Source organism: Panulirus ornatus, chromosome 6 (assembly GCF_036320965.1).
Source record: "Panulirus ornatus isolate Po-2019 chromosome 6, ASM3632096v1, whole genome shotgun sequence".
Lineage (NCBI taxonomy): Eukaryota > Metazoa > Arthropoda > Malacostraca > Decapoda > Palinuridae > Panulirus > Panulirus ornatus.
This window is the reverse complement of record NC_092229.1, coordinates 22,468,543-22,483,635: the sequence shown is the minus strand read 5'-3', so window position 1 is coordinate 22,483,635 and position 15,093 is coordinate 22,468,543. Positions and strand designations below refer to the sequence as shown.

At 44.2% G+C, this 15,093-nt stretch overlaps 1 protein-coding gene across 1 annotated transcript in view; it reads left to right on the top strand.

Moving 5' to 3' along the window:
* Positions 1 to 9,341, top strand: part of LOC139748892 (uncharacterized) — a 42,631-nt gene extending 33,290 nt beyond the window's left edge. The window contains exons 3-5 of the mRNA XM_071662256.1: positions 5,612 to 5,773; positions 6,195 to 6,427; positions 9,032 to 9,341. Coding sequence (XP_071518357.1) covers positions 5,612 to 5,773; positions 6,195 to 6,427; positions 9,032 to 9,341 — 705 coding nt within the window. The remainder of the gene's footprint in view (positions 1 to 5,611; positions 5,774 to 6,194; positions 6,428 to 9,031) is intronic.
* The last annotated feature ends 5,752 nt before the right edge of the window (positions 9,342 to 15,093 follow it).

Below are 15,093 nucleotides of genomic sequence, written 5' to 3'. Positions count from 1 at the left end.
ATGATTCAATCTTCTCCAGATCTGAAAACGCAGCATCCATTCTTCACAGCTCCCATCTCATCCTTTCACCAACCGTCCAGAGTGAAGAATTAACGAGAATCAAATTTTGTCACTCAAGTTGTCCCATAAAGTCTGCCTCATCTTTGGGTGGGTTTCAGTTTGCGATTTCCCTTCATACCTGTGGCTGCCTACTACAGGTGGCCCGCGTTGCATTCAGAGCTTCAGTCTGTCACTTCACGTCACCAGTTCCCCAACACTTCATTATCACTACACATTACGATTATTGTCCTCCTTGACTACTGTTCCGTCACCAGTTCACCATCAGCTCATAACGTTATGTTCCTATCACCATTACCACACAAGCACGTCTTTCATCACCATTGCTAAGCCTCGCATCAGTTCACTCTTGAATTTTCCTCACCACTACACCACAGCATCACTCTTCCAACACTTAGGGGGGGATGCATCTTGACGTCTCCATGTATCTCCGTCACCTCACCATCTCTTTCCCGTCACTTCAGCGTCACACTGTTATTACTGCAATACCTCTTCACCACCGCCTCACTCTCATTCCGTTGCCGCCGCCCCAAGTCTTGCCATAACTTACCGGGAGCGGCTGCAGCATTTCAGATTCAAGTCAAGTAGGCCATTGGCAAGCGTCCGGAGTTTAATCCCCCCAGTACGGCGACTTAACGATCGAGTACGGCGACTTTACTCTCCGCATTTAAGAGTTTTCATCAAATTCAAGGAGTTCAGTCGTCGTGTTCAAGGAGTAGTCTCGTAGTACTCCAGTTGTTGAGTCGTCGTACTCAAGGGATAGTGCGTCAGTACTCCAGTTGTTGAGTCGTCGTACTTTAGGGGTAGTTTCGTAGTACATCAAATGTTGAGTCGTCGTACTTTAGGGGGTAGTGTCGTAGTACATCAGATGTTGAGTCGTCGTACTCAAGGGGTAATGTCGTAGTACTCCAGTTGTTCAGTCGTCGTACTCAAGGGGTAGATCGTAGTACACTAGGTGTTGAGTCGTCGTGCTCAAGGGCTTGTGTCGTAGTACTTCAGTTGTTGAAGTCGTCTTACTTTGAATGTCGTCGTCGTACTGGCCATCGCACCGCGCCGTACTCAAGGGGTTAAGCGTCGTATTTAAGGGTTTACGTCGAGGTATTTGAGGGCTTAAGCTGTAGTGCTAAGGGATTAAGAACGTGCAGTTCCTCGCCCTAGTGGAATTGTCTGACTCTAGCGTTGCTGTGTCAGGGTCGGATGGGGTGTTGGAGCTGCCACGACTGCGGTGAGGATCACGATGCTCTGCTCTAGCAGTCATCAGTCGGTTATATCATAACTCGTCAAAGGGTGCTTTCCCGCTCACCCGCCAGGCAGTGGGAGTTCTGGCGCAGAGTCCCGCTCGATGTTTGAGCTTTGATCGCTCTGCCGTAGTTTGCCGAGCCCCATTAGAGCCGTCATAGTTTTGGCAGTTACCATGACATAGTTTGTGGCATGTTAGTTGTGGCATAGTTTCCTCGTCACAGTGTATGTATGTTGTCTCCACTATATACAGGTGTCTTAGCCACAGCTTGGTCAGGCTGTTGCACAGCTGGTAATATAACACTGGTGTCCAAGCCACAGCTGGTGGTATGACACTGTAATTCAGATGACTTGTTGATACCAAGAGCTCGTAACAGTGGAGAGGCATAAATGCAGTTATACCAGCATTATGCGGTGGTGAAATCTTTATCATTTTTTGCATTATAGCTCAGATAGTGCGGGCAACTCAGCGCCCTAATCAAGGCCATCTCATGTGGTTTCTGAAGTGGTAGAGGATGTGTCGATCAGGTGTTTGCTTTGAAGAATATGTGTGAGAAATACTCAGAAAAATAGATGGATATGTATGTAGCATTTATGGATCTGGAGAAGGCATATGATAGAGTTGATAGAGATGCTTGATGGAGGGTATTTAAAGTATATGGTGTGGGAGTTAAGTTGCTAGAAGCAGTGAAAAATTTTTATCAAGGAAGTAACGCATGCGTAAGAGTAGGAAGAGAGGAAAGTGATTGGTTCACAGTGAATGTCGGTTTGCGGCAGGGATGCGTGATGTCTCCATGGTTGTTTAATTTGTTTATGGATGGGGTTGTTAGGGAGGTAAATGCAAGAGTTTTGGAGAGAGGGGCAAGCATGCGGTCTTGTGGATGAGAGGGCTTGGGAAGAGAGTTGTTGTTCGCTGATGATACAGCACTGGTAGCTGATTCGCGTGAGAAACTGCAGAAGTTGGTAACTGAGTTTGGTAAAGTGTGTGAAAGAAGAAAGCTGAGAGTAAATGGGAATAAGATCAAGGTTATTAGGTTCAGTAGGGTTGAGGGACAGGTTAATTGGGAAGTAAGTTTGAATGGAGAAAAACTGGAGGAAGTAAAGCGTTTTAGATATCTGGGAATGGATTTGGTAGCGGATGAAACCATGGAAGCGGAAGTGAGTCACAGGGTTGAGGAGGGGGCGAAGGTTCTGAAAGCGTTGAAGAATGTGTGGAAGGGAAGAACGTTATCTCGGAGAGCAAAAATGAGTATGTTTGAAGGATTAGTGGTTCCAATAATGTTATATGTTTGCGAGGCGTGGGCTGTAGATAGGGTTGTGCGCAGGAGGGTGGATGTGCTGGAAATGAGATGTTTGAGGACAATATGTGGTGTGAGGTGGTTTGATCGAGTTAGTAATGAAAGGGTAAGAGAGAGGTGTGTTAATAAAAAGAGTGTGGTTGAGAGAGCAGAAGAGGGTATATTGAAATGATTTGGTCACATGGAGAAAATGAGTAAGGAAAGATTGACAAAGAGGATATATGTGTCAGGTGGAGGGAACGAGGAGAAGTGGGAGACCAAATTGGAAGTGTAAAGATGGAGTGAAAAAGATTTTGAGCGATCGTAACATTTCACATGTGGCGGGATGGCAACGGAATGGATGAAGGCGGCAAGTATGGATATGTACATGTGTATATATGTATATGTCTGTGTGTGTGTATATATATATATATGTATATATATATATATATATATATATATATATATATATATATATATATATATATATATATATATATATATATATATTATCCCTGGGGATAGGGGAGAAAGAATACTTCCCACGTATTCCCTGCGTGTCGTAGAAGGCGACTAAAAGGGGAGGGAGCGGGGGGCTGGAAATCCTCCCCTCTCATTATTTTTTTAATTTTCCAAAAGAAGGAACAGAGAAGGGGGCCAGGTGAGGATATTCCCTCAAAGGCCCAGTTCTCTGTTCTTAACGCTACCTCGCTAACGCGGGAAATGGCGAATAGTTTGAAAGAAAGAAAGAATATATATATATATATATATATATATATATATATATATATATATATATATATATATATATATATATATATATATATATATATTCTTTTCTTTCTTTTAAACTATTCGCCATTTCCCGCGTTAGCGAGGTAGCGCTAAGAACAGAGGACTGGGCCTTTTTTGGAATATCCTCAACTGGCCCCCTCTGTTCCTTCTTTTGGAAAATTTATAAAAAAAAAAAAAAAAAAAAAAAAAACGAGAGGGGAGGATTTCCAGCCCCCCGCTCCCTCCCCTTTTAGTCGCCTTCTACGACACGCAGGGAATACGTGGGAAGTATTCTTAATCCCCTATCCCCAGAGATAATATATATATATATATATATATATATATATATATATATATATATATATATATATATATATATATATATATATATTTTTTTTTTTTTTTTTTTTTTCTTTTTGCTTAGTCGCTGTCTCCCGCGTTTTCGAGGTAGCGCAAGGAAACAGACGAAAAAAAGGGCCCAACCCACCCCCATACACATGTATATACATACGTCCACACACGCAAATATACATACCTACACAGCTTTCCATGGTTTACCCCAGACGCTTCACATGCCCTGATTCAATCCACTGACAGCACGTCAACCCCGGTATGCCACATCGATCCAATTCACTCATTCCTTGCCCTCCTTTCACCCTCCTGCATGTTCAGGCCCCGATCACACAAAATCTTTTTCACTCCATCTTTCCACCTCCAATTTGGTCTCCCACTTCTCTTCGTTCCCTCCACCTCCGACACATATATCCTCTTGGTCAATCTTTCCTCACTCATTCTCTCCATGTGCCCAAACCATTTCAAAACACCCTCTTCTGCTCTCTCAACCACGCTCTTTTTATTTCCACACATCTCTCTTACCCTTACGTTACTTACTCGATCAAACCACCTCACACCACACATTGTCCTCAAACATCTCATTTCCAGCACATCCATCCTCCTGCGCACAACTCTATCCATAGCCCACGCCTCGCAACCATACAACATTTTTGGAACCACTATTCCTTCAAACATACCCATTTTTGCTTTCCGAGATAATGTTCTCGACTTCCACACATTCTTCAAGGCTCCTAGGATTTTCGCCCCCTCCCCCACCCTATGATCCACTTCCGCTTCCATGGTTCCATCCGCTGCTACATCCACTCCCAGATATCTAAAACACTTTACTTCCTCCAGTTTTTCTCCATTCAAACTTACCTCCCAATTGACTTGACCCTCAACCCTACTGTACCTAATAACCTTGCTCTTATTCACATTTACTCTTAACTTTCTTCTTTCACACACTTTACCAAACTCAGTCACCAGCTTTTGCAGTTTCTCACATGAATCAGCCACCAGCACTGTATCATCAGCGAACAACAACTGACTCACTTCCCAAGCTCTCTCATCCCCAACGGACTTCATACTTGCCCCTCTTTCCAAAACTCTTGCATTCACCTCCCTAACAACCCCATCCATAAACAAATTAAACAACCATGGAGACATCACACACCCCTGCCGCAAACCAACATTCACTGAGAACCAATCACTTTCCTCTCTTCCTACACGTACACATGCCTTACATCCTCGATAAAAACTTTTCACTGCTTCCAACAACTTGCCTCCCACACCATATATTCTTAATACCTTCCACAGAGCATCTCTATCAACTCTATCATATGCTTCTCCAGATCCATAAATGCTACATACAAATCCATATATATATATATATATATATATATATATATATATATATATATATATATATATATATATATATATACAAGCCGGTGTTGCTAGACTCATTCTGCGAGATTGCACCGTGAGTGAAAGTCACCTTTGGCGAGGCTGTTCATCGTCAGTTAATGAAACAGTACAGTCTCGTCAGAAAACTTCAAAAGAGTCCATCCTGTCCCTGCTACTGCATGTAGCGCAGCCATGGGCTGCAGCAGCCCCGGAAAAGAGGTCCTGTGGAAACATCAGAACCTTTCCAGAAAGAGGTCTTGGGGTAATTATATATAGATAGATATATACCCCAGCCTGAACAAGCCGTGAGGGGAAGATGAACATCTAGGGTGGCTGCGGGCCGACTGATGTGCTCGGATTCAAACCCGGGCAGGCTTGTGCGTGACTCACAAGGATTTGCCACTTTGACAACGACCCGAATTTTTTTTTTCGATATCACTCATGGTCAGCATTTGACAACCAGGCCCACTGAAATATCAAGTAGCTGAGAAATATCGTCGTGTGACCCTGTGTCATTTTGATAGGTCACAGGCAAAGGACCTGAGCTAGTAGACGACACTAACATTCACAAGAGGTTCTATAGTTCTCCAGAGGCCCATCATAGTGGATTTGACGGACACACCCATACAATTAACGCTATCGGCGTGTTTGACTCGTCTTTTCTCAAATACCCAGATATCGCTGCCGTAAGTCAGTTAAGAAGTCAACTTGCCTGAGACCATAAGTGCTCTTGCGTCCTGGTCATGTGACTCGATGCACGTTTGTCCCCAGAGAAGGTAAGAATGCCTTCATCTGGTCAGGAACAGCCACTCACGTGACTGACTTCCTCCTTTGCCCAAAAGGGCCACGTAAAACGTCATCAAGGTCATCATCTTTCCTTACTTTTAACAGGATTTCAGCTATGCTTCTCACCTCCGTAACTCAAACCAGGGAACCGTTGCACAGTTTTCATGTTACAGAACATTGGTGTTCTGTTTGTCACACCAGTAACAAAACTACGGGATCGAATTAAGAAATCCTCCCATCCGTTGCACAGCTTCAGGACCTTGAGATGCCACCTCTCCTTTATTTACAAAACGAGACCCAAGCTTTGACGCTCTTCTCTAGATGTCCTGCAACACCTTTTCCTGGCCAAGTGCTACGGGGTCTCCTGCCACGCCTTCTTATATCGCCTCACTGTACCTCAGTTCACCATTGGACCACATGCATCAGCATGCTCTGTGCCCCGGTTCTCTCTTTTATATTAATGATACTGATAATGGGCTACTTCATAAGATATCAAAGTTAGCAGACGATGTAGACGATGTTAAGCTGGGAAATAAATTTGCATCATATAGAAGGTTTGCAGCTTCAAACTGACGTAGACGAACTGATGGACTGGGTTCACTGGTGGCAAATGAATTTTGATATCGATAAGTGTAAAGTTGGACAGATCGTTGGTAGAAATAAAAAGGCAAAAGACAAGTCACTGCATGAATTCTGTTGAGCTACGAAAGGTAAATGAAGAAAAAGACTTGAGTGTAACAATTTCGGTGACCTAAAGACAAGTTAGCAATGCACAGAGCAGTAAAAAGAGGCGAACCAAATTTTTGATTCACTGGACTCTGGTGATTATCCTCTCTCTTTATGAGTCACTGGATCGTCCCCATCTTGAATACCTTGTTCCGTTTTGGTCGCTCTGTCTGAAGAAAGACAGACAGATTAGAGAGAGTACAGAGGCGAGTTACGCGGATAAGTACCGGATTGAGAAACAGGTCCGATGAGATTTGACAAAACTTAAATCTGTTTAGCTTGGGAAAGAGAGGGTTAAGAGATGATCTAATATATGTATTCAAAATTGTCAAGGCTTAGATAATCTCGGTCTAGTAAGGCATTTAGGAATGGATTCGTCTGATATCATTCATGATAATGGATAGAAGCTCGTGGGCAAACGTTTTACTTCGAATGAGGCGAAGTTCTTTTTCTTCAACTGGAATTTTAAGCTTGGAATGATTTATTAATTCGAGTAGTTGAAGCAGTTGTAGATACGTTTAAGAGTAAATCTGATAAATAGTTCGCTTCAGATGCACAACTGACTTTAGTTGCTCCGCCTTAGTTACATGAAAAGTTCATAGGTTCAGTTCTTTTCGAAGGCGCAGGCACAACGCCTCCCTGTTAAGAAAAGAAGAAACAAGACACATCGCAGTGTAGCTTCTGGTTCGGGTGATGGGTTTGAACGAGGTCCCTCGTTCGCGATCACGTTTCCATGAACACATCACTGGGCTCGAGCAGCAGGCGTCAGATAGTGACTTTCCCTGGTGAACCGTTGTCTGAGCAGCTCCTGCGTATGATCCAGGGTTGTCTGAATCCCGTGTAGCAGACACGCATCATTGTATAGAGATGTGCTGACTTCAATGACGCTTTCTCGAACAGCTTCTAACTGGACCAACAAACAGCTGCCCCATGAGGTACCTCTTGTTAGCAGGGATGTGGTGGCCAGTGTGGCTTGTGACCAGGATCACAACCACGGTATCGGCTAGGATACATCCACCACTTGGAGCCCTTCAAGTAACGTAAGCTCTCCCGTGTGGTAGGGGAGGCAGTGTGGTCTGGTAGACAGGACCTTTGAGCAATCTTTGCTAAGGCGGGCGGAGGATCGCCAGAGCTTCGCCCGACACCAAAGGAGTACTTGGCTGCTTGAAACAGTAGCCACCCCAGGGTGCCACAGGCGCATCTGGTGATGATAGCTATAGCTCTCGGTGGAACGAGCCGGTTGCGCACCACATCATATGGTTGGAGTAATTGGAAACCCTGCCGGAAGGAAGCATCGTTGACACTTTGGTAGAAGTACTGCAGAGACAGAACGTGCTAGCACTGGATGGGCACATTGTTAAGGGGGTGGAGCAGGTCGAATTGACCTCCACACCACGGAGTGCGCTGCACCGGGATTGTAAAGGGCGGTGCAGTATAACTCCTAAGTACACAGTAGTCCCGTATGTAAACTCCCACTACACTACCTCGCCCCAAAATGAGAAAGTGACTGTTATGAATAACTGGAGGCTTATGTAGAATATCATGACAACAGCACGGTTCTCGTAGGCGCCGTTCTAATAACACAATACAGACCGTAATACTAAGTGTGACAGATCTCATTAGGAAACCTGCAATCAGGCAAGTGATCCATGATTGGAGCCGGATGGCCTACATCTCTGAGTGACAGCCGGAAACACGAATCCAAGAGACTGGGAGGTGAGGCATCACACTGAAAGCACGGTAGCCGAGGTACATATACACAGTATTATTGGAAGATTTACCTTACCTCCCGAGATTCCGAAAGAGAATCAACTGAGTCTCAGACACACTAAGAAGTGAACCGACGGAGTAGGTAAGGGAACAGGTTTGACAGTCAGGTCAGGAATAATATAAACTTTACCACAAGAGACAAGTTGCCTCTGACAAGCGTAGTTCCGGTTTATACATCCTCCTCAAACCTTATGGGATAACCTGACCCTCTCCTTATGACAAGAGTTAGGAGGGACAGTTTTAGACACGTGACAGTTATTAACAGTGAGGTAGAAACCACGTGTGAAACTTCTCAAAATTCCACTCGACTTATCACACTGATACTCGGGGGAGGAGACTGGTGCCCTCTTGCCGCTCCAGTACCTTGGTCTCCTCAAAAGTCCTTAAGGCCAGGTTCGCTTCACTGGGCCTTTATCATACAACTCAGGTGCCTTAACGAGCAGTCCCAACATCATCATTAGAGGGTATGTCGAATATGAAAGGAGGTAACATAATACCATAGATATTCCTCACTACATACTGACTTGTTAGTGGCGCAGTTGATGTACTGCACATTTTGAAATAACATTTAACTGATGGTAATCCCAGTCAACAACACTTTCCAAACTTGTCTTATCTACTACACTGGGCGACTTACCTGGCACACCACGTGTTTCGTGCAGAGTGACTCACAACGTGTGCCTGGTGACTCACAACGTGTGCCTGGTGACTCACGACGTGTGCCTGGTGACTCACGACGTGTGCCTGGTGACTCACGACGTGTGCCTGCTGACTCACGACGTGTGCCTGCTGACTCACGACGTGTGCCTGGTGACTCACAACGTGTGCCTGGTGACTCACGACGTGTGCCTGCTGACTCACGACGTGTGCCTGGTGACTCTCAAACACACCAGATGGACCTTCCCTTGGGAGAGACCGCAATCCAGTAGGATCAGTGAACATTACCGTGCCAAAAAGTCATGGTCCAACTGAAATTAGATACCGGGTATTGGGAAACTGTTTTTGTACCCCAGCAGTGGCACTGTACCCCAGCAATGACATAGCTACATCGCACATCTGTCCTTAGATATGATCTGCATAATGATACTCAGTGTAAGTCCAACCAGTGCCTCAGAGTAGCACTTGCTCACTAGTGTAACAGTCCACCATAACAGGGGCTGACCCGCTCTCCACAACACTGTGTAACGCACCAGCTTTACGAAGAACCCGAGCAAGGTATTGGTCGTTACTGATGTGGCTACACGGCGCACTTCCGTCTTAGATGAATTAAGCACGTGTCTCATGACCAACACTCGGGTCATGCACGACAACATGGTCGGCCACATGAGAGTATGGACGCCGCATTATTCTGCGTCGTAGGTAATTTAAGCAGCTGCGCAACAACATGACTCAACATATTATATCAGTAGCAAGATAAAGTGACCCCACTCACACCTAGCGCACTTACAGGGCAGCGATTTAGAAGTACTCCTGGAGGAACTGAGGATGAACATACATAGAACTTGCTATCCTGATCATGAAGTCCCCGTAACACTGGGGTTGCAACATGTCATACCTTGCTGCACTAGTGCCAGAGTAGCACCAGACATGGCCAGTGTATTTGGGTCATTTTCCCGGAGGCATAATGTGGACTCTCAGATTGGCCGACTGAAGTATCATTGCCAAGGTCAGACTGTGTAACTCTTCCGCTGGCGTTACTGGTACCGAAGCAGTGATGGTGCATTTACAAAACGTGTGGGGGAAATTCGGTGGAAGACTGTGTGTCTGATTTTCTCGCCTTTCATTTTTTTTCCCCCGTAACTCTCAGAAATGATCTTACAGGATGGTATTATCATACGGGTTGTTGTCGATTTTATGAAAGGGAAATTGATAGGCAAGCAGACCGCGCTTGACTGTTCAAATCCATCTAAATGATTACGATCTAACAGCGTTTTGGCCAGCGCAAGTTCTCAGCCAAGCCCTCGAAATACTGGAGAATTCCTCTGGATTATCCTGGTAAGAACTGGGTAGCGTGCGGGTACTCTGACTGATATCAAAATGATCATGACCCGCCTGATTCACTGATGTCAGCACTTCCTGCTTCTGATTCTGCTTTTTTTTCCCTTCTGTTTTGAAAGCTTTGTCTGGTTTTCGTTCGCTCGCTCTTCGTTCTGTTGTGCTGTATAGTCTCTCTCCTTGCGTTCTCTCAGAGGTAACTTTATATTCTGGCTGTAGAGGGGTAAAGTCTAATTGTAGAGTACGTCCTCAACAGGTAAGTGAATGATGTGTGTCTTCTTGTTACTAACATGGGACTGTGTATCTCAGCAACGGGCTGATTTCAACCAGTCATCGTTCGTCAAACTGCGCTGTTTCAGTGCTTCTGCTTGAGGTGTTCGCCTCACTGTGGTCAACATTAAGGGAAGCTGTGGTCAGCCGCTCTCTATCGCTCATAACGCAGGGATAAAGTAGCATAATTTTTCAGGTTGAGTTACTGCTTGGAGAAGCTGAACTGGGCAGGGAAATGAGTTTCTGAAATCGTCATAATTAGGGAAACGTCACTTTATCTCGACATCACATCACAGGCAATATGTTTAACTCTACACCGAAGTTTTATAGAAATTTATTACGTGAAATCGTTCTTTTTCCTCCTACAGGCAGGAGAGTGGCTGACCACAGCTTCCCTTAATGTTGACCAGAGTGAGGGAAAAACTTCAAGCAGAAGCACTGAAAAAGCTACCGTGATCTTATAGTGTAACACAGTACGGGGTTAGATGCGGGTAAGGGAAGCGAGCAGCATTACAATATATAATTCTCAATTTAGGATTACACATGAGGTAGTGTGACGATGAGACAGGTAATGACTTTGAACACGATCTAATTAACGAACCGGCACATACGCGATGGCCATGATTAGAACATTTAGCTGCTGGTGCCGTCTCAACTACCATAAAGAAAGGAGAGGGACGGCCTTACGAAGCTTGCGTTGGGAATTAAGTGAAGGCCACACCATAGCCATGTAGTTACGAGGGAGATAGGATAATGGCACATTGTAAATGAGGGGGTACCACCTGTAGCGCATTATGTACAGTGAGCTAACCGATCACTTGGCTTACGAGTGGCCAGTGAGTCGCTTTGAAGGAGACAGATTCCTGTGTGCAGCCCTGTAATGCAGGGGAGGTCTGGCAGGCCTGGGTCAGCTGGCTTGGGTACCCAAAAAACCCGCGTGGCGTCGCTCACTCCACTTGCCCACAAGTGGGACTTTGGTTCTCGTGCACGGAAGGTCGACCCATATGTCATGCGGGACGTAACGCCTATCCATTCAAAGGTCAGGAGGTTGGCCGGCCTAAGGTTGCAGGGCTGGAACGGTCAGTGGACGTGGCCGGACGCCATGGGTGGGTTTCTTTGTTGCCACACCACGCCACCTAGGGGTGACCCCGCTGGCGGCCGGATGCATTACGTCATGCGGAAAGAAATTACCATTTATGAATACACTTGTGTACATCTGCATATGAATCCCTGTACATATGTTGTAGTCTTACTTGCTATTGTATTCTTACAAAAGCAATCATCCGTTAGTGAAGCCATGATTATTGTTAAGTACTTTATATCTATCTATCTATCTATCTATCTATCTATCTATATATATATATATATATATATATATATATATATATATATATATATATATATATATTCATTATACTCTGTCGCTGTCTCCCGCGTTAGCGAGGTAGCGCAAGGAAAGAGACGAATGAATGGCCCAACCCACCCACATACATATGTATATACATACACGTCCACACACGCACATATACATACCTATACATCTCAACGTATACATATATATACACACACAGACATATACATATATACACATGTACATAATTCATACTGTCTGCCCTTATTCGTTCCCGTCGACACCCCGCCACACATGAAATGACAATCCCCTTCCCCCGCATGTGCGCGAGGTAGCGCTAGGAAAAGACAGCAAAGGCCACATTCGTTCACACTCAGTCTCTAGCTGTCATGTATAATGCACCGAAACCACAGATCCCTTTCCACAACCAGGCCCCACAAAACTTTCCATGGTTTACCCCAGACGCTTCACATGCTCTGGTCGACCCCGGTATACTACATCGTTCTAATTCACTCTATTCCTTGCACGTCTTTCACCCTCCTGCATGTTCAGGCCCCGATCACTCAGAATCTTTTTCACTCTATCTTTCCACCTCCAATTTGGTCTCCCACTTCTCCTCGTTCCCTCCACCTCTGACACATATATCCCCATTGTCAATCTTTCCTCACTCATTCTCTCCATGTGACCAAACCATTTCAAAACACCCTCTTCTACTCTCTCAACCACACTCTTTTTATTTCCACACATCTCTCTTACCCTTACATTACTTACTCGATCAAACCACCTCACACCACATATTGTCCTCAAACATCTCATTTCCAACACATCCACCCTCCTCCACACAATCCTATCTATAGCCCACGCCTCGCAACCTTATAACATTTTTGGAACCACTATTCCTTCAAACATACCCATTTTTTTTGTGCGTGTGTTTGTGTGAGCATATAATTTATATGCACTCATTCCACTAACGGTCATCATTCATAAGTATGGCGTAACATAAGAAAAAACTTGATCAAAATTTATCGAGTTTTCGGTATGGGTCATTATGGGTCAGTCAGGTCAGAGGCTGGGAAAGTTAACAGTGGTTCTTATCCTTCGATTTACTCGTTTCGGATATGTGATCATGAGGTTCCAGCTGAGCGGTAACTACCTGATTAATGGCATGTAATTGATTCAATGTTGATTGTTTCTTTGTACACAACCGCCTCTGGGCCACTTTGCAAGTCAGCAACATCTGCATTCGGTGTGTCCCGCGAGGAAGCAGCTGTTAAGGGTAGAATAACATATGGTATATATATATATATATATATATATATATATATATATATATATGTATGTATGTATGTATGTATGTATGTATGTATGTATCTATCTATCTATCTATCTATCTATCTATCTATCTATCTATCTATCTATCTATCTATCTATCTATCTATCTATCTATCTATCTATCTATCTGTCTATCTATCTATCTATCTATCTATCTATATATATATAAAACTTTTGATCTCATTGCTCTTACTTTTTAATGAATGGTTAAGAATTGTTTAGAAATAATCTGTGAGAGTGCTGTGTAGACGGAGGGTGTTGTTCATGATGAACACATGACAGGTCATGAGTTGACTGTTGTTGAACACGCAGCAGGAAAGAAGCTCAATCAACTTTGCAAAAAGTTGGTTTTGTAGGATGAAGCGTGGCCACGGCAGCCAACTTTCGGTGAGCAGTGCTTGAAAATAAGAAGGCTGGTACCTGTGTGAGGCTTGACCTGTACTGGGCGACGGGTATTGCAAGGACCGGTGAGCTATCCTGTTTGAGATAGATGTGTGAGACGATGGTTTCAGTCCGGCCAGAGGCTGGAGTGTGTCATCAGCGACTGAGTGAGCACAAGCAAAATACAGAGTAAGTTGTCGAAAGAGGATTGCGTCATTATTTGGCGATTAAAGATGTATGATCGTAGCTTTTGTGACGAGAAATGGCAGATGTTAGAGCACTGTTCCTTGTGAGGATGGTTGTGGGTGTTTTAAACGGTCAGCATCAGACATAAGGAGAAACAACAAGTACGAAATAAAACAGTTGGTTGCTTGAGACATGTGAGGACAGCACGGGAAGTCGTGGGTCATGCATCCGGGAATATTGCTTCCGGCAGGAGGTGAGACAGGAAGGCGTATCAGAACAATAACGTTCGGCTGGAAGCACTGTGGCATGTGGCTAATGTTTGGGTGTCATAAGTATTTAGTGTTCAAATGATGGTGTTCCCCGAGTGAGTGAGTGAGAGTGCTGCTGGACGGAAACGGAAAGTATAAGTGACACTTAATTGTGTGTGTGTGGAGAGCAGGGTGGAGTTCTGGTGAGCAGTGACTGTGTCATTCTCTGGTAAGGATATATATATATATATATATATATATATATATATATATATATATATATATATATATATATATATATACATAAATTTTTTTTATGTAATGTCAGTGGTAAGTGAGATACATTAGGTTAAGAACACAGCCACAACTCACTGTAATATCAGTGGGTTGATACAGAGCATGTGTTCCATCCATTGCCACACGTGTAGTGTATAGTTAGTGACAGGAAAACCTCAGTGAGGTGAGACTCGTGAAAAACCATGTGATGGACTCTGCTCAAATTCAGCCAGACTCGGCCAACAGAGGAACGTATGTCAGATATCAGGAACATGATAATTTGGTGAGGAATAGAAACGAATTGTTTATTTATAGCATCATTTATAGATAAATACGTGAAGGCAATGGATATGTTAGCATGGCGATAAGTATGACAACTGTATTTGCCATGAAGCGCCCGGATCATGTCCATGACGTCAGTGCTAAGAAAGCGAGTCATTGGTTCGTATAACATTGATTCATGCAACGTCAGTGCTCGACGTCATCAAGAGACAACGCTCTAATTGGTTGATAATTGGATAATTTGCGTGAAACGGTCAGCTAAAAGGCGCTGATTGGATCATTCGCTCGTGGTGAGAAGCGGAAATGTGTCGTGGTTGCATTAGTTTCTTGGATTGATTATTGACGATAAAAACCAGGAAAACTGGTGAAATTATGAAGTAAAAATATCTTCACGTGAAAGGCA